At 35.7% G+C, this 20,116-nt stretch overlaps 1 protein-coding gene across 1 annotated transcript in view; it reads right to left on the reverse strand.

Annotated features, from left to right (window-relative positions):
* RANBP9 (RAN binding protein 9) overlaps nt 1-20,116 on the reverse strand; it is a 73,981-nt gene that overhangs the window by 42,367 nt on the left and 11,498 nt on the right. The window contains exon 2 of the mRNA XM_031435175.2: nt 18,428-18,539. Coding sequence (XP_031291035.2) covers nt 18,428-18,539 — 112 coding nt within the window. The remainder of the gene's footprint in view (nt 1-18,427; nt 18,540-20,116) is intronic.

The raw sequence follows: 20,116 nt of genomic DNA on the forward strand, positions 1-20,116 counted from the left end.
TATATGTCACAAACTAAACAGAATCATGTTGTATTATTAACCCAATTAGACCAACAAGCTTCTCATCAGAAAACAGGAAGCCCAAAGGCAGTGGGATGATATACTGCAATTGCTGAAAGAAAAAACTATAAACCAACAATCCTGTATCCAGTAAAACTATACTTCAAAAATGAAGAAATTAAGACATTCCTAAATAACAAAAACAGAGGATCTGTCACTAGCAGTCCTACACTATACAAAATAATACAGTGGAAAAGAGAGGAAACTAGACAGTTACACAAACGCATACAAAGGAATAAAGAACACCAGTAAAGATGACTGCATAGGTAAATATAAAAGGCAGCATAAACATATGTTTTTTGTAACTCTGCTCTCTCCTATCTAACTTAAAATGACACAAAGCAATAATTATAACTCTCTGGGCTTAAACTGTTTAAAGATATAATTTTATGTCAGTAAGAAGAAAAAGAAGGGAGAAAATACAGATACTATGGAGCTAGGTTTAATACATTATTGGAATTAAGTTGATATTAATCCAAATTATATTGTTTTGAGTTAGGATGTTATCTGAGTAATCCTCCGGAGCAACCACTAAGAAAATAACTCAAAAACTACAGAAAAGAAACCCCAATGAAATTAAAAGGTACACCAAAAAGTCTACTTCGAACAAAAGAAAACAACATAAGAAAAAAGTGACATAAGACCAAAATGGCAGGCATAAGTTCTACCTTATCAGTAATCACAATTAATGCGAATAGGTAAATTCATCCAATCAAAAGGTAGAGTTTCACAGAACAGATTTTTCTTTTCCTAAAGATCCAATGAGATGTTGTCTGTGGAGACATTTTAGATTTGAACACACAAATAGGTTGAAATTAAAAGGAAAGAAAAATAAATACCATGCAAATAGGAATCAAATGAGAGCTGAACTAATACCAGATAAAACAGACTTTAAAACAAAAGTTGTTACTAGAAATAAAACAATATATTTATCATGATAAAATGGTTAACACATCAAGAAGACATAAAAATTATACACAAACTCAAACCTAATAACAGACCCCTAAAATATTAAAGCTAAAACTCAAGAATTAGGGAGAAATACACAATTTATCATAATGGTTGGAGACTTCAATACCTACTTCCAATAATGGATAAAACAACCAAACAGAAGATCAAATAGAAATGTAAAACTTCAATATAACTGGAAAGAACCCAGAACTAACAGTTATAGAACTTACCACCAACCACGGTAGAATACACATGCTCAAGTGCACACAGATCTTCCAGGATATATTAGGCCATAAAACAAGCCTCAATACATTAAAAAAAAATTGAAATCATACATATATGTTCTCCAACCACAAGAAAATTAAATTAGAAATCACAAACAGAAGGATTTTTGGAATGTACACAAATGTGTGGGTACTAAACAACACACTCCTAAAAAAAAAAATACAACAAAGAAATCACAAAGAAAATTTTAAAATATTTAGTAATGAATGAGAATGAAAACACAACAGACCAAAACTTGTAAGATGTAGCTAAAGTAGTTCTTAGAAGGAAATTTATAGCTGCAATTGCCTGTAATAAAAAAAGAAAGATCTTTAATGAATAATCCAACCCTCAACCTTGAGAAACTAGAAGAATAAACTATTAAACCTGAAACAGGCAATAGGAAGGAAACCATACAGAGTAGAGCAGCAATAAAATAGAGACCAAAAAAATAACAGAATCAATGAACAAAAAAATTGGTTCCACTAAGCAAGAAAAAAAAAGAAAGACTCCAATTACTAAAAATCAGGAATAAAAGTAGAAATATTACTGCCAAACTAAAAAAGACTATTAGGAAATAAAGATTATAAGAAAATACTATGAATAACTATATAGCAACAAATTATGTAACTTATTTTAAATGAACAAACTCCTAGAAAGTCACGAACTATCAAAACTGATTAGCAATCTTAAAACTTGGCACAAAGAAAAGCCCATGCTCAGAGATGGCTTCACTGGTGAATTCTACCAAACATAGGAAGAAAAATGATCACCAATCCTTCTCAGACTCTTCTTACCCCAAAAGTTAGAAACACTTTCTAACCAATTCTACAAGGCCAGTGGTACCCTCTTGCCAAAATTAGATAAAAATATCATAAAAAAACAACAGAAAAATATCCTTTGTGAACACAGATGCACAAATCCTCAACAAATTACTAGCAAACCAAACCCAACAACACATAAAAAGGATTATACACCATGACCAAGAGGAATTAATGCCAGGAATAAAAGGATGGTTTAGAAACAGAATCAATGTAATACACTATATTTAAACAGAATAAAGGATAAAATCCACATGATCATCTCAATAGACATTAAAAAAAAGAATTAAGACAAAATCCATCACCCTTTCCTAATAAAGATACTCAATTAATTAGAAATAAAAGGGAATCTCCCAACCTGATAAACATCGTATTTAATGTTAAGAGACTGCTCTTCCCTTAAAATCATGAACAACAAAAAGATATCCTCTTTTATTAGTTCTATTCAACATGGTACTGGAGGTTCCAGCCTGGGCAATAAAGCATGAAAAATAAATTAAAAGCACCAGATTGTTAAGGAAAGAGTAAATATCCTCTATTCACATACAACATTATTTTGTATATAAAAATCCAAAAAAAATCCTTACCAAAGTACTATTAAAATCAATATACAAGTTCAGCAAGATTGCAGGATATAAGTTCAATATGAAAAAAATCAATTTTATTTCTATACACTAGCAATGAACAATTTGAAATTTAAGAAAACAATTCCATTTACAATAGAATAAAAAAAAATCTATAAATAAGCTTAATAAAACAGTACAAGACTTGAATACTAAAAACTACAAAACGTTGAAAGAAATGAAAGAACAGCTAGCTAAGTAAATGGATAGGCAACCATGTCCATGGATTGGAAGAATTAATATTCGTTAATATTGTTAAGACAGCAATATTCCTCTAATTAATCTAGAGATTCAAGGCAATATCTATCAAAAGTCTAACTCATTTTTCTTCAGGAACTGACAAACTGATTCTGAAACTCATATTGCAATGGGGCCCAGAAGAGCCAAAACAATTTTGAAAAGGAAGAACAAAATTGGAGGACTCACACAACCCAATTTTAAAACTCACTATAAAGTTATAGTAATCAAGAGAGTGTATTATTGGCTTAAGCACAGACATATACACTAATGTAATAAAATTTAGAATCTAGAAATTAATGTGGGGATACAGCTCAGTTGTAGAGTGTGCTTGGCATGTACAAGGTCCCGGGTTCAATACCCACTACCTCCATTAAAATAACTAAATAAATAAATAAACCTAATCCACCCCCCAAACAGAAATTAACACTGACATTTATGATAAATTGATTTAGACAATTCGAAAGGGGAAAGAATAGTTTTTTCAATAAATGGTTTGGGGACAACTGGATATATCTATGCAAAACAACAAAGGTGAATCAATACCTCACATCATATTCAAAAATTAACTCAAAAATGGAATCAAGAGCTAAGAGGAAAGGCCAAAACTGTAAACTCTTAGACACAAATATTGGACTAAATATTCATGACCTTCAATTAGGCAATGGTTTCTTAGATATGATACCAAAAACACAAGCAAGGAAAGAAAAAGATAAACTAGACTTCATAAAAATTTAAAATTTTGTCCTTCAAAGGACACCATCAAGGAGGTAAAAAGACAACCCAAAGAATAGGAGAAAGTATATGCAAATCATATAGGTGACAGGTTATTTCTATCCAGAACATATAAACAACTCTTAGAACTCAACTATAAAAAGAAAACCTAACCAAAAAGTGGGCAAGGGATCTGAATAGACATTTCTCCAAAGAAGATATACAAATGACCAATAAGCACATGAAAAGATGCTCGACATCATTAATCACTAGGAAATGCAAATCAAAACTACTATAAGATTTTACTTTGTACACACTAGGATGGCTAGAATCAAGAAGACATGTTGCTAGGATGTGGAGAACTTAAAACTTTCTCAGCTAGTGGCAATGTAAAATAGCATACCCACTTTGGAAAACAGTCTGGCAGTTCCTCAAAATGGTAATCATAGTTTCCCTATAAACCATTAATTCAACTCCTAGGTATCTATCCAGGAAAAATGAAAACATATCCACTCAAAAATGTTACACAAATGTTCCTAACAGCATTTTTCATAACAGCCAAAAAGTGTTTCTACCTATTGATGAATAGATAAGCAAAATGTAATATAGCACTGCAATGGAATATTACTTGGCAACAAAAAGAAATGGAGCACTGATAAACACTACACCATGAACAAACCTTGAAAACATTACACTAAGACAAGCCAGAAACAAAAGGTCACATATTATATGAAGCCACTTATATAAAATGTTGATTATAGGCAAATCCACAGAAACAAAATAGGTAAGTGGTTGCCTAGGACTAGGAGTCCTAGATATAACAGGATTTCTGTCAGGTGATGAAAATGTTCTAAAATTAGACAGTGGTAAAGGTTACACAATTCTGTAAAGATACTAAAAACTACCAAAGATGCTTTTAAGGGTGAATTTTTAAGGGTATGTGAATTATGTCTTCATAAAACCCTGACTAAAACATTAACAAGAGGACTTCTGGCTTCAGCTCTGATATGTAAAAAGACTGAAATCTGTTACTCCCATTCTCACAAGAAAAGAAGATGAACAAATGTAAAGCAACAACTCTCCCTAGATTCATCAGAAAACTGAGTTCACAGTGCAAAATGCCTTCAGGAAAATGGAAAAGACAAGTGAATATGGAGAAAGAGGGCTGAGCAGGAGCCTCTGAAGATAGTTTAGAGAAATACTTTAAAGGTAACTGATGAATTGCTGGAGGCTGACTGTAAACCAGCTGGAGCTGTAGAACTCTTAAGAGTTCTGGTCTTAGAGAAGCCTCCATATATTCATGAGCTCTACCAGGTTATCATTAAAAAAAAAATCCCTTCCAGTTTTGTGCTCAGGGAGAGTTAAAGTAACCATTTTGAGATATACCCAGAACAATCTGTTCTCTTTAACTAAGACCTGCCTTTTTGACCTAGAGGAAGGGCAGTTAGACAACTCCAGTCACAGCTAGCCTTCCTGACTGAAGTAAGGGGAGAGGGGAAAAGACTGAACTCTTCCAAAGGGACTCTGGTCCACTACAACCACTGATATTTAATCGTTAAGTTACAGAACACTTCCCTTCCCAGTACCCATATCACCACATCAACAAGGCTCCAGTATAAAAACAAATTACAACTGAGAGAGCTGAAAGACACACTATTAAGGAGTTTCTAGGGAAACCCCAAACAGCAGGGAAAACAAAAACAAGGAAACTAGAGGTAAATGAAGCTCTGACATCTACAGACAATATAAACAAGTAGCAAACATTAAACACAGCCTAACTCCTAGCCAGATAATTATAACACCTCACACTAAAGATCTATTTACCCAAGTTCCTACTACTCAATAAATCATGTAATTGTCAACAACAACAAAAAACGCAAAAAAAACCCACCAAGACATATTAAAATATTGGTTCTGTAAAGAAAAATCTTTTGGGCATCCCAGCAAAAGACCAAGTCTCTGTAAGAGAAAAAAGAAAATGGTTTAAGACTTTGACAATACTTCATATCCAGGTCCGTGGGGCTCAAGAAAATATAAACCAGGGATTTTACATCCAATCAAACCTTCAGATATAATGGGTATAACGGTCAGAAGCAAATGTTAAGAACCAGAGAGAATTTAATACCATTCCCATGAGCTCTCCCTGAGCTCTTTAGTAAAGAATGAGTTTCAAGGGAGAGGGTGCAGTTCAAGTGGTAGAGTGCATGCTTAGCACACCCAAGGTCCGGAGTTCAATCCCCAGTACCTCCTCCAAAAATAAATAAATAAGCAAACCTAATTACCTCCCCTCTAAAGAGAAAAAAAAAAAAAAAAAAAAAAGAATGAGCTTCAGACAATCAAAAAACTCTAAGAGAAGCTTTGGGATAAGATCTGGTGGTGATATATACTGAATTTAGAAATAACACTAAACAATAAGGTAACAGAGTTGTGTACGCAAATGTTTGTGCCGTATGTGTGTGTATGTGTGTATTAACAAAATGGAGAAGGGGAGAGTTTACTAAAAACGGAATGATTTACTGACACACTAGACTACCTAGATGAATCTCAAATGCGTTGCGCTAAGTGGAAAAAAAAAAAGGTTACGTTTATATGACATTTCCATTTATATGACATATGACATATGACATTCTGATTTCAAAAGGAAAAACTACAGAAACAGAGAACAGATCAGTTGTTGGCAGGAGTCAGGGGCCGAGGGAATTTGGGGACGTGAGGGAGTTGTTCTTGATCTTGATTATGGCGGTTGTTTTACGAGTCTATGCATCTGTCAAAACCCACAGACTGACACCACCACCCCCAAAAGTGAGTTTTACTGCATGTGAATCAATAATAAATTTTTAAATGCCAGAAAAAAAAAAGAAAGAAGGAAAGATTCTAGGGAAGAGAGAAGGAAAGGTCAAGAAGAGGTTAGTAGCTAATTCCATCATTGCTCATAAAAGAGAATATAAAGGAGGGGACCACAGGTACTATTACAATTCCTAAATGTAAAAATACACTAACTCCCCCACTAAAAAAAACCAAATAGACTAACTGCGTCATTAAAAAAAAAAAAACCCAAATTCAAAAGTGACAAAAATGTTTAAGTTTCCTTTCACTCCTCTCTGCAGCTAACCACTTCCCCCAGAAGCAACTAGTGCCACCAGTTACTCGTGAGATCTGTTAAAACTTTTCTATGGCATATTTGCTTATATTTTCAAAAGGAAATAATGGAAAGGAAAAACAAGAACTAGTAAAAATGGATACCTATGGGGAAGGAAGACCAGGATGAAGTGAGCCTTCTGTGAAGTGCCCTCTTGAACAGTTTTAATTTGGGAACAATGTAAATGTTCAAATGTTTTACATAATTTAAGAAAACAAAAATCAAAAAGAAAAAAAAGTAACCTCTATAAACAGAAGATAAATTTAAGTAAGTGAAACTAATGATATGTCAAGTTGGTGGCAGAAACAGAGAAAAGAATTACTTCAAATGACTTTTAAAGCACAATATTTTGAATACTTACCCCTAGTGGGATACATTCTAAAGATAAAAATACATAAAACTAAATACATAAAAACACATTAAAAAATCATACAGTAGTGAATATTCTTTTCAGTCATAATATTAATATGTTAATTTAGAAATGTATAGTTGTGTTCGAGGACAAAGCAAATAAAAAATTGTGTCAGTAACACTAGAAACAAAGATTTCCAGAGTAAGAAAAAAGATACAAGTGTAAAATTAGAGACTTTAGGTAAAACTGATCTGGAAACTTTAACTTTGAGATGCATTAAAAAATATGATGGGTTCAGATGGACAGATTTGTGATAAAGCAAATACAGCAAAATCCTAACTCTAAAATCAAGGCGGTAGATGGGTGTTAACTCTTCTTTATGTTGGAAAACGCTGGGGAGGAAAGCTGCTGAGATTCCATGCTAAGTCACAGAGAGAGCAGCACTGGGATAAAGACAACTCTTCACTGGGCTGTGCTTCCATCCCCACAGTTACTACTCTGGAATCATTTTAAACATCTTTTTTTTTTCAATTTTTTTTTTTGGAGGGAGAGATAACTAGGTTAGTTAATTAATTAATTAATTATATTATATTATTTATTTATTTATTTGATGGAGGCTCTGGGGATTGAACCCATGACCTCCTGCACGCTAAGAATGTACTCTCCATTGAGCTATACCCTCCCCCCTTAAACATCTTAACAACTCTTCCTGAAAATCTTACTCAGCTGCCAAATCATCCACAAAAAAATCAAAAGGTCCAGGACTAACAGACCATGTCTCCTTATTTTGGAACCTAAGTGATTCCAGCAGCGGGCAAACAGCAAGCACTAAATATATCTGAGATAAACATGAATAGATTGGTTACAAACTGTCTGTCTGGTTCTGAAAAACTAAAATATGATTTCAAGTAATATATTAATTACAACAAAGCTATACAACCTGAATTTTACATTGAAAGATTATGGGCATCTTCAAAACATTATTAAAATGGAATTCTCTCTCTGAATTTTTAATTAAACTCATATTAAGTATAGGAAGTGGTACATTTGAGAATAATATACTTCTAAAATCTCTTTTATGTGATTCAAATATACCTTAAACCAATTCTTCTTTCTTAGACTAATGTTAAAATTCATTTGAATAGAGAAAAAAAAAAGGCTGAGAGAATATACCCCGAAATGTCAACTGTAGTTTAGTATGGGTATCAGGACTGGAGATGCTTTTAAAAATAGCTATGCTTTTTTCTATTTCATAGTATTTGTTTGATTTTCCCTTTTGCAGTAAGAATATACTACCCTACAACTGGAAAAAAAAGGTTCTTTAAAAAGTCCATATGCATTTGCTGGGTATTAAATAACGGATGGAGTAAAGGTGATGTGGGATTTCAACTACCCTGAAAACAGATAACCAACTCAAGAATAATTTAAGAAACATGATGACTATATATCTCTAGGGTACTTTTCCCACATTCACCGGATATTCTGTTAAATGACATTTTCCTCACCACCAAAAATGCAGCTCCCAATCTTCTTTGGTGGTTTCAAAACATAGATATAGAAGTATTCAAAATCCAAGACTTATTTTGTTCATTCCATAAACACCAAACACCTGTACTCTGTATGAGGTGCAGAACCGGGGACGTGCAGAGGAAAAGACGTCGTTCCCCACCTACCTCCTCGCAGTCAGCATATGTACCCAGCACCCATTTGGTGCCTGGCAGCGTTCTACGTGCTGAGGATACAGTAGTAAACAAAATGGACCCAAAGTCCCTTCTGCTTCTCTTCATGTGAGTCATCTCTCATTGCTACATCCTACCTGGCATCTCCAACAACTCCACCTCAGAAATCCCACCACATCTCTTCTTAAACCTCACAAGAAACAGCAACATACAAAATTCTCCGTTTTGTCTGCTTTTATCAGCTTTTTACTGATTTCATTTCTTCCTTACCCAGCCTGAACTAAAACTGTCCATTTAAACATTCCCTCACCAGTAACCTCAGCTACAACTGTTCTTCCAACTGACCTATCACTTCCCATCCTGCATCAATCATACAATTCAACTTTCCTAACCAGCTAACCAGCTGAGTACCGAGAGAAAAATGTTGTTATGTATATAAACTGCTGTCAAAACAAATTCATGATTTTAAATCTCAGAGTTGCACCATATTTTTACTTCTTTGATCAATGAATATTTACTAAGTAACTAAGTGTGGGACAACACAGATTAAGCTGCAAAAAAGACAAAAGCCTGTGCTCTCGTGGAGCTGGCACTCTAACTAAGAAGACAGATCTTACATAAATAATTATGAATCTGACACAATGCTATAAAGCGGGAGGGCAGGGTGCTATGAAAGCAGATAACAGAGGCGTCTAACCTAGTTTGGAGGTGGAAAGGTTGTCAAGACAGGCTTCTGTTCTAATCAATTCTGTATTCCAGCCCACATTCCTAATTTATATTTAACCCCTCAACTCCACCCCCTTAGCAAAGGAACTAGCCTCTTCAACTTTTCTTTGGATTCCCTATGATTCCCTCTCCTCAGTGTACACATATGACCAAGTGTCTCCCACCCAAACAGAAGCTGGACTTATCTTTCTAGAAAGTAATCTGGCCACTGCATCATGCATCTTAAAAATGTACATACTCTCCCTATCAGTGCAATAATTCTACTTCAAGAAATCTTCCCCAAAGAAATAAAGGTAAATTTAAAGCATAAAAATTATTTGAAATAGTGAAAAGAGTTAGAAGCAACTTAAATAACAACTGGAGAATAGTTACAGATGTGCCTTAATATGCGCACAACAGACTACATGCTGCAGCAACAAAGCCAAAAGAAGACAGATGGTCAGAGCTCTTAATTTTACAGTCAAATGCTTATACCTGTAACTATGTTAAGGAATACATAGTAATAAATACGGGTAAGTAAATCAATAATAAAAGCAGAATGTACAAATGTGTAAGAAGAGTACTGCTGTGTAATAAAAAGGTGTATATATGAACATTGCAAGGAAGCAAGCTGAATTATTAACAGCAATATACAAGATGATAATTTTCTTCCTCACAGTTTTCTGAATGGATGGAGAACAACTGCTTTCCACAAGAGCAGTGCAGCTGGGCCGTGCACTGGCTCCATCACCTCCATTCCTTCCCTCTGACTCTGACACACTGCACCCGCTTCTGTCCCAACTTTAAGGAAACAACAACCTCCAAAGTGACAAACCAGCCGACTCTTCAGTTCCCTTTTTAATTGACATCCTTGCTTCTAACACACCATACTATCTAGGATCTCCCTCCTAACCCTGACCACTCCTCCTCAGAATCTTCAACTAGATTCCCCTCTCCTGTATATCTTATAAATATGGTGTTTCAGATGTCCCTCCTAGGCGCTCTTCTTTTTTTACATCACATACTTGGGGGATCATATCAATCCTCAAGGCTTCAACAAGTTACATTCTGACTGACTCCAAAATCCACCTACAGCTTTTCTTTCTCCTAAACTTCATTTAATTCTTTCAACAGCTACCCTCACCCTCCCACCTTAATCAAGTTTTTTTTTCTTTAAAGTCCTAAATAGCTAGCCAATCCATCTACTTTCCTCACTAACTCTACCACACAGATTAAGCCAACTTAAAATCATAATTGCCCAACTGGTCCTCATGTGTCTTTTCTGCATTACCATCAGAGTAAGCCCCTAAAATGCAAATCCAGTGGTTATCATTCCCTTTTAAAACTGGCACCTAGAAGATAAAGATAATACACCAGAAGTCCTTCATGGTCATCTCTAGACACACTCCTACCACAGAACTCGGGGCTGCTCCTTCTCCACCAGCAGCAGCAGCAAGTGTGTGCCAAGCACTCTAATGAGTGCTTTAAATGAATCATTGAATCTAATCCATTTTACAGAAAAGGAAACAAAGAGTCTGTCAAAAAGTATAAGGCCACAGAACTAGTAAGTGACAGAGCCCATATTCAAATCTTTTTTTTTAACTTTTTTTTTAAATTGAAGTATAGTTGACTTACAACGTTGTATTAGTTTCTGGTGTCCATCTTTCTAATTCCAAGGTACTTTACTGTATTTCTCAGCAAAAGTAATTAAATCAGCTTCTAAAACAGCTATTCATCTTTTAAAATTCTGTTCATAGAGAATCTCTGGAGGAATTCCTAGGAAATTAGCTCCAGGAGGATAAGTGGGTGGCTGAAGAACAAGGAAGTAAGAGAGACTTATGTTTAACTTCCTTTCTCTTCCATACTGTGTGCAAGCTTTCTAGAGGCTTCCCTGATTGCCACCCTATATTCCAACAGAGTTGGTCACCCCACCACCATGCTTCTTCTCTACTTTGTTCATACAGCTATTAATACATCTATTTTGTCCTATATTTCATTATTTATTGACATGTTCCTTTCTCTTCTTACCTAAAAAACTTCTGGAGGGCAAGGATCCTGTCTCTGCCATCCCATTCCTGTAAATCCTAGGTTCCTAGCACAGTATCTGGTACATAACAGGTATCCAACAAACTAAACTACCTCTTCCTCATTTTCGTTTTTTTAAATCTCTATCACACTTCACCCCCAGGCATCCCCAGCCTCACAGCCTAACTCCCATCTCCAACCATCTTTCACCCCGCCAGCACACGCTATATACTCCCCCAACCCACCCACTACTGCTTTTCTAAAACAGATACCATATCACTGCCTTACTCAAAAAGACTGAAGGCTCCCTACTACCTGCAGAGTAGTCCCCCTTAGAACTGTTATCAAGGCTTTCTAATATCAGATTCTAATTCCGTTACTCCTGCAAACTCTTCACTATTAGCCCTCAACTCTCCAACAATATTGAGCCATATACCTCAGCCAATGACACCACACAGTTCCATTCCTCCCATGAGACTAGACCAATTATCAGTCTGGAGTATTTTTCTCCAACAAAGTGTCTCAAATTCTCACTCATTTCCTAAAGCCTATCAAATACTACTTCCTTTATAAATCTGTTTCTTTAAGCTAAAATTAATCATCACCTCCTCAGTTCTCCCATATACTCTTTAAGCACTTAACATGTTACGTCTTAACCTACAGTTATTTGCATATGTCTGCTCCCCACCCTGCCTCACTGTACCAAGTACTGAGTTCAATACTCCTTGAGAACAAGAACCCACATTCAGTTCACTCAATGCATTTACTGAGTTTCTACTAAGTGTCAGGTCCTTCGTAGAAATATGGATAAGACAAAGACAGATAAAATAGTTTATTTATACTCAGCTCTGACAATGCCTGATATACCATACATGTTCGATATATATTTGTTGATAAATAAATACATTGCTTATTTGATGTCTTTGTTCACATTTTCCATCTGTTTCAATATGCTGCTTATTGCCAACAGAAACTAGAAGAAAAGACCTTTAAAAGCCTTACAAAGCTACATGGGAAGAAAGGCCTTTATTTCTTTTTCACTCCCCCAAGAAATAATCCAGAAAGTCAGGAAGCACAGAAGGAACATTCTGAAGGCTGAATTCTATTATCAGCAGAATTTAGGAACAGAACAGAGAGACCAGATTACTTGCTGGTTTCTCCTGAATCACACTGGCAGAGTGGCATTGATATTTTGTTTGAAGGGCTAAAAATATCACACACATAATAGATTTCAATTCTAAAAATTTCCAAATAAAAAATTTATTATCTCTCACATTTATAATTAACTGTATCTCTACTGCCTCTATTAGTATGCATTATTTAAAACCTGAATGAAATTCCTGAATTGAAAGAACATTTGTGAGACAGTCTAAGAAATTCGTCCTGACAGTCCACAAGGATTAGCAAGAACACAAAGTAAACATATATCCTTTAAATGTCTCCTTAAATAAATATTTTTATGCAGATAAAGTGATAAAATTTTTGCTCACAAAACGTGATTTTTAAATTAATCAAAAATTTAGACAGGTTATTCTGTCCTAACAAATTAAGCTTAATTTGCTGAATATACACAAAAAGTATGTTTAGTATAAATGAAAATCCAAGGCAGAAAACAAAATATATTTATTTGTTTCACTCAATAAAAGGAATTTCCTTCAAGTCTTACTTCTTAGGCAATGAAGAAATACAAGTAACAATCATCACAGTGAGGTCCCTAATTTTCTAAGGCAGGCCTAGAAAACGAGCATTTCACAAATAAACTGAGAAGCGATTCGTACCCAACGCTTGCCATTTCATGAGAAAACCTGATGCGATGACAATTTCTCTTAAGAAAACTGACATCTTGGATCCAAATCATATATTTACCTGTCCTAATCTTAGATAAACATACTGTTTAAAAGAAAATTCTATTTTAAATTAGGTATAATAAACTCTCAGATGAGCATATATTACTGCAAACAAAAGGTGATTAACAGCTGCTCTTTCTGGTCAAGTCTTTACAACGATGTTAGGATTTTAGGAAGGAATTTTTATATCTCTTGGTATAGTTCAATACATCTCCAGGAAGACACTATTTGGCCAAAATTAGCAAAATGACTTGCTTTCCTTCCATAAATGAATCGTTTCTTCTCGCCTTCCAAAAGCATTGGGATTGGGCCTAAAACTGTGTTCAAAAAGTTTACCAGAGATAAATAAAATCTGACCAAAGAAACACAACAGTTTTCTCCAAGAATATATATGAGGTAGGTACTGATTCTCATCATTCACTTGTTCACTCATATGAGTGCCAGCTGAAAATTAAGTACTGGACTTACCAGAAATATAAAATAGCCCATTACCCTGGACTCTGCAGAGTTACATCCCTCAAAAAGCAGACAGTTAAAGCAGTATAAACATCACAATTACAGTCTGCCCAAAAGGCAAAGGAAGCATAATAAAGGCACAACTCTACTTTGGGGAGGAGAAAGTGCCACCCAAAAAAGTACCTTTTAGGACCTGAAGAGTAATTAGTTAAGTTTGGCAAGTAGGGAAAAGGACTAGAGAAGGTGAATATAAGAAGGAAGGAAAGAACCTGTATCAAAATTGGAAACATGAGCCAGCAAGTACCATAGGAGACCCACGGATAGTACCTTACGGAATAACACAGCTGCCATCTACCCACTGCATCTCCACAGATACCAGGGCTGCTTAGAAAAAGGTCCTTGGGAATATTTTTTAAACTGAGCCCCCCCTTAAAGCCATGTTCCCTTGCCAGGTTTATGAATTAACCTCTCTATCCAAAACTTTATTTCCTCTTCTTGTCCCACCCCTATTCCCCTCAGGATAGAGGAGTATCAAAGAAAAGGGGGGATTAAAACCAAGCAGGACCTTGCGGGACCTTACTGGATATAAAAGCCCCTCTGTGTCCCTCGTTTCTTTCTGTAGGCCTTCCCTGAGCTCCAAAGAGCAGACTAAAGCATTTACTAATTAGGAAAGTTCAAGAATGCAGAAAAGAAAGTGAGAGAATGCAGAAACAAGGGAAAAGCAGTCAAGCAAGAAAAGTAATGATAGCTTTAAAGAATAGTTCAAAAACAAAACAGAGCCCTAGTTCCTCCTCAAGGGACATACATAACTTGATGCATATCTTTGAGTTGTTCTGTAGAAACTAAGACCCATCTGTCCAAAGTGGAGGATGGTGACTACATGCTGACCACAAGAACGTAGATCCCAGTTTGGAACCAGAAGGTTGATGACTAAGAGTCCCAAAACATCACCCTGTTACCTCACTACCAACCAGTCAAAAGAAAGTCCACATGCTAATCACACACCCTGCGCACCCTCACCCCTTTTACCTTTAAAAACCCTTCACTGAAAGCCATCAGGGAGTTCGGGTCTTTTGCACGTGAGCTGCCCATCCTCTCTGCTTGGTGCCCTGCAATAAACACTGTACTTTCCTTCACCACAGCCCCAGATCAGTAGATTGGCTTTGCTGGATGCTGGGCAAGTGGACCCCAGTTCGGTTAGGTAGCATTTTCTAACCTGAAAAGTTTGTTCCATCCCTGTCCTTTGGGGTCCCTTTATGTTGATTCAACTCTGTTTAACATCCTACTTTCTATTTTCTGGTCTTGTTTCTCCAAGCCTAAACTGGCAGAGAAGTGGAAATGGAGATTAACAGGATGCCCCAGTTAGAGCTTCCACAGCTCAGAAAAGAGATGAGGTATAAAGACCTTAAATTTAATCAGGGTGAACAACAAAATGAGAACTGCCCTAAGAAACTTTCCGCTCAATTGAACTGTCAACTCAGGATTTTTTAGTATATCTATTAAGTCATTTCTTAACCACTTTCACAGTTGCTGGCAACTTTAAAATCAAAATAAAGCAATTACTGAGTTTGTTCAAAAAAAAAAACAAAACAGGACAAATAAGAATTAAGGCTTCTTCAACATTAGTCATTAGGGAAAAGTAAATATAAACCACAACAAATCTTATGGTTACCAGGAAAGAGGGTGGGAATAGATAAATTTGGGAGTTTGAGATTTGCAAATGTTGGCCACTATATATAAAAATACATTTTGAAAGTAAGTTTCTTTTATATAGCACAGGGAACTATGTTCATTATCTTGTAATAACCTTAAAAGGAAAAAAAAAACATGAAAACGAATGTATATATGTATATGCATGACTGGGACATTGTGTTGTACACCAGAAATTGACACATTATAATTGACTACACTTCAATTAAAAAAAAAAAAACCCCACAACAAGAAACCACCGGATACCCAACAATGGCTACAAATTAAAAAAAACAACAAACCCCCCTGACAATACCAAGCTCCACTGAGGAGGCAGAGCCACCAGAACCCTCATATACTGCTGGTGGGAATGCAAACTCGTACAGCCACTTTGCAAAACAATGTGGCGGTTTCTTATAAAGTTAAAAATACACTTAACAAACGATCCAGCAATCCCATTCCTATGTATTTACCCAAGTTAAATGAAAATTCATGTTTACACAAAACCCTGTACATAAATGTTTATAGTGGCTATATTCTTAATTGCCAAAAACTGGAAACAATCCTGATGTCCTTCAACTGAAGAGTGAATAAGCAAACTATGGTCGGTTCATCCGTACAATCAGCAATAGTAAGGACTAATCTACCAATACATACAACAACAGGGATGAACCTCAAATGTGTCACACTAAGCGAAAGATGCCAGACTTAAAAGGCTACATAATATAATACATACCTACACACACACACACACACACACACACACACTATATATATGATTCCATTATATACCACCCTAGAAATGGCAAAACTATAAAGAAAGAAAACCAACCAGTGGTTGCCAGGCCCTGGAGACGGGATAGGGTTGTCTAAAGAAGGGTATGGAGGAATTTTGGGGGTGATGGAACTGTCTTACATATTGATTGTGAGGATGGTTATATGACTGTACACATCTGTCAAAACTAACAGACCTGCACGCTAAAAATAGTAAGTTTTATTATATGTAAAATATAGCCAATTTCAAAAATGAAGGAAAAAAATAATGAGGGATCCTGGTAACAGATGAGACTAAAAAAGGCATCAGTCAAATCACTAAGGACCCTGCTAAGAAGTTTTAGATTTTATCCAATAGATATGGCCAAATGATCTCAAGAAAGGGACAGACACAATTCAATTCTGTATTAAAAGAAGATGGACAACAGTTAGACTGGACTGACAGCAAAACAGGGAGCAACTGGGAGACCAATGAACCAACCATGTCAGTAATTTAGGGGATGAGTTACCAAGACCTGACTAAGGCTGTAGAAATGGACAGAGAAAGTTAAAGGCAGGAAATTCTCAAGTTTCTAGCACCAGTGAAACCATTAAGTAAGCTAGGGTTGAGAAAAAAGATTTTAAACAAGCTAAATGTAAATGCCTGTGGGACATTCAAATGCAAACATCTGGTCAGATATCCTGGTCTAGAGCTCAAGGGAATAACCTGACGCACCTTTAGCTTTGAGACCGGTCAGCGTATTTCAGCCATGAAAACATAAGGTCAAGCACATGTAAAGACAGAACATGCAGAGTGAAAGGTAAAGAAAGCCCTGGGAATTACCCTGAGCAACACAGCAGTGTGGGGGTGATGATATAATTTGAAGTATAAAAAGAACCGGCTTACTGAGTAGGCAGCAGTTGAGTTAGAAATGGGCTACAATCATATGTCTATTTCAGTCTGGGGTCTCTCAACCACTTTACCCTTGGCTTCTCTGGTTTTATCTTTGGCTTGATCGCCCTGGGAAAACTAAGGTAGTTCAATAAAAAGTTATCGTTGAATCTAAGGTTTCACTTTGTACCTTCCATATTGTTGACGTTGAAAATATTCAGCAAATAAAGTAAGAGGAATAATCTATTGAATACACTTATTTTGTCAATTAAACATAGAAGCAGCACTAAAAGGGGTGAAATGACTCACTTCGAAACAGGTCAGCTTACTCACACAGCCCAATGACTTTATCTTGGTAGCTGGTCAAATGACCCTACAAATGCTTTACAGGATCTCTGATACCAAAATGAAGTTATTTAGCAATTACCATAAGACAGAGCCAATGATTCTAGGCAATTAGTTCTCAATCAGAAACAGGCACTGAAACTCCCTGTGGAGCTTTCTCACAATGCCTATCTTGCCCAAGCTCTTACTCTGAAAATACTGATTCAGGAACTTTTGGGGTAAGACCCAAAGTATTGTATTTTTACTAGTCTGACGTGTGTGTACATAATGATCATTGCAGATTCTGATGTACACACACACACACACCACCAATCCAAGTTGAAAAGCAATGATATAAAAGGGGGTTCCAGCATCTACATGGAGTTTTCATTTCTAAGGTTCTAAAGCACATCCTCATCTCTGAGAATTGCCTCCAACTGGGAGTGTACAAACATACATTTCCCTGATCTAAGTCTAAAATTCTGAGCCCCCAGCCTGTAAAATACCTATGAACGAATCACCTTTTGGTTTTTGTTAACTACCTCTGAGAAGATTTAGCTCCTCAGCAGAATTCAAAAATTATGGTGAAAACAGCAACATTAGAAAAGCATGGAAAATGGGTCGTTATCTGTTAATTGTTTTATTCCAATTCTCTGTTTTAATGACAAATCTTAACAGAAAAACTTGGTAATTTCACCAACTCAAGCTTAACTTCCACAAGCTTTTAAGCAGAACCAGATCCAACCTGGTATACTGGAATATTCAGATTCGACTTCTCCAATTACTGAAATTTCCAAAAAGTTCCAATTTTCCAATCACACCATGAATGGTTATAAATCAAAACAAAAATAATTATCTGTAAGTAAATGATTTTTCCCACCAAAATTTACACTTACCCATCTCTCCCCTTACTGACAATTTTTACTTCAAAATAATAAATCCCACAGGCTGCTGGTATTGGATGCGTGGCACGAACTGAAGCTGCATCTTTTGGGGTTTTGCCATGACCTGCATAAGGAACAGGAAGGAAAAAAAACTGAGAGAGATTCTCATGAAAATCTTAACAAATTATTCAGAAACAAATGTGGTTTTTGAATGATATATACATTTCTGCTCCCATAAACACAAATAATCAAAGAATTAATGAAACATTTATTATCATAATTAATCCAATATGCAAAATAGCACAAGTTAGTCTTAGAACTCTTCACACTAACTAGTTTTGATGAAATTTTGGAACCTAAATATGTTGAAGCTAGCGGTCCTTTATGCAAATTAAATAAAGTATTTCAGTGTAGACTGTATTTTTAAGAGAAAAAAGGCTGTTCCTGAAGAACATGATTAATCTTATTAGATCTAAATTTGCATACAATTTATAACATCTCTAAACACTTTTTTGCCAAATGGCCTACTTTTTAAACCAGAAGCATCATGGACTATATTTTTAACTGGAATTTTATGCAATTAGATTAAATTGGCAAAACAGCTCTCTTATGTTAAGAATTTACAATTTTGTTCTCTGACATACTCTTATTAATTCTATATAAAGGCTGATCCATAAAGTTTCTTTGGTCCATTACAGCCTACTGAGGAACATCTCTAATCTCCAGTTGTCTTTTCTTTCTTTTTGAAGAAAGGAATATAACAACATACCATTACTGACATCTTTAGGAAATGTTAGATAAAGGCTCTTAAACTTTTTTAATTAGCTATTCCTCAATTCTAATCCCAAAGGGTTATCTTCGCTGGTATCAACTCCCCTGTCCATTCCAAGACACAAATTACCTTGAAAGCTAGCACATGAACAAAACCATGTGAGCAAAAGAAAATATGCCCATAAAATCACCAGAAGAATAAAGCCAGAAGCTGAAGCAGCACGTCAGGAAGTACCGAAAGTGAGCGAGACAGGCTCCATGAGCCCTGGATGAGAGCTGTATGAGAAACAGCACTCTGACCACCACTCGGGTGTTAGATACGCTTCCCCAAAGACCAACTTAAGTCCTTAATCTTTCACACAGGCTGTAACATTATCTTCATGGGTAGCAGAATTCCCCTTCTCAAATTTACCTTGACTGTTTCAAAACTAAACACCTCTTTTAAGTCAAAATTTCTATCTTGGCTATATAATGCCTATCACACACCAATGAGATCCTATCCTCCCTCACCATACACTTTATCAAATTACCAATGCCTATGCTCTCACTAAAGTTAAGTTTACACTTGTGATCCAAATTAGCACATGCTCATATGGCCTAAAAGAAACTGACTGAACTCACCCACTCTTCTATCACCATTCACAGATGCCCTAAGTAAATGTGTTATAGGCAGAACTTCTCAGCCCAGTGACCACTGAGAGGTGATAAACCTAGCTAGGAAGATTAAAGTGGAAGCAGCAATATATAGACGCCAATAAAACTGCTTTAACATATGTAGGTAGTATTTATACTGAGCTAAGCAGAAGAAAAAAATAACCACAAATCTGCAGAATGATACACTAGTTACTTTTTAAAATCAGACATTTAATAAGTTATGGTTTCAGCAAAATATCTTTTACAGTAAATTTATATTCAAATAATTGAGCTGCC

This window comes from Camelus dromedarius, chromosome 19 (assembly GCF_036321535.1).
Source record: "Camelus dromedarius isolate mCamDro1 chromosome 19, mCamDro1.pat, whole genome shotgun sequence".
Classification (NCBI taxonomy): domain Eukaryota; kingdom Metazoa; phylum Chordata; class Mammalia; order Artiodactyla; family Camelidae; genus Camelus; species Camelus dromedarius.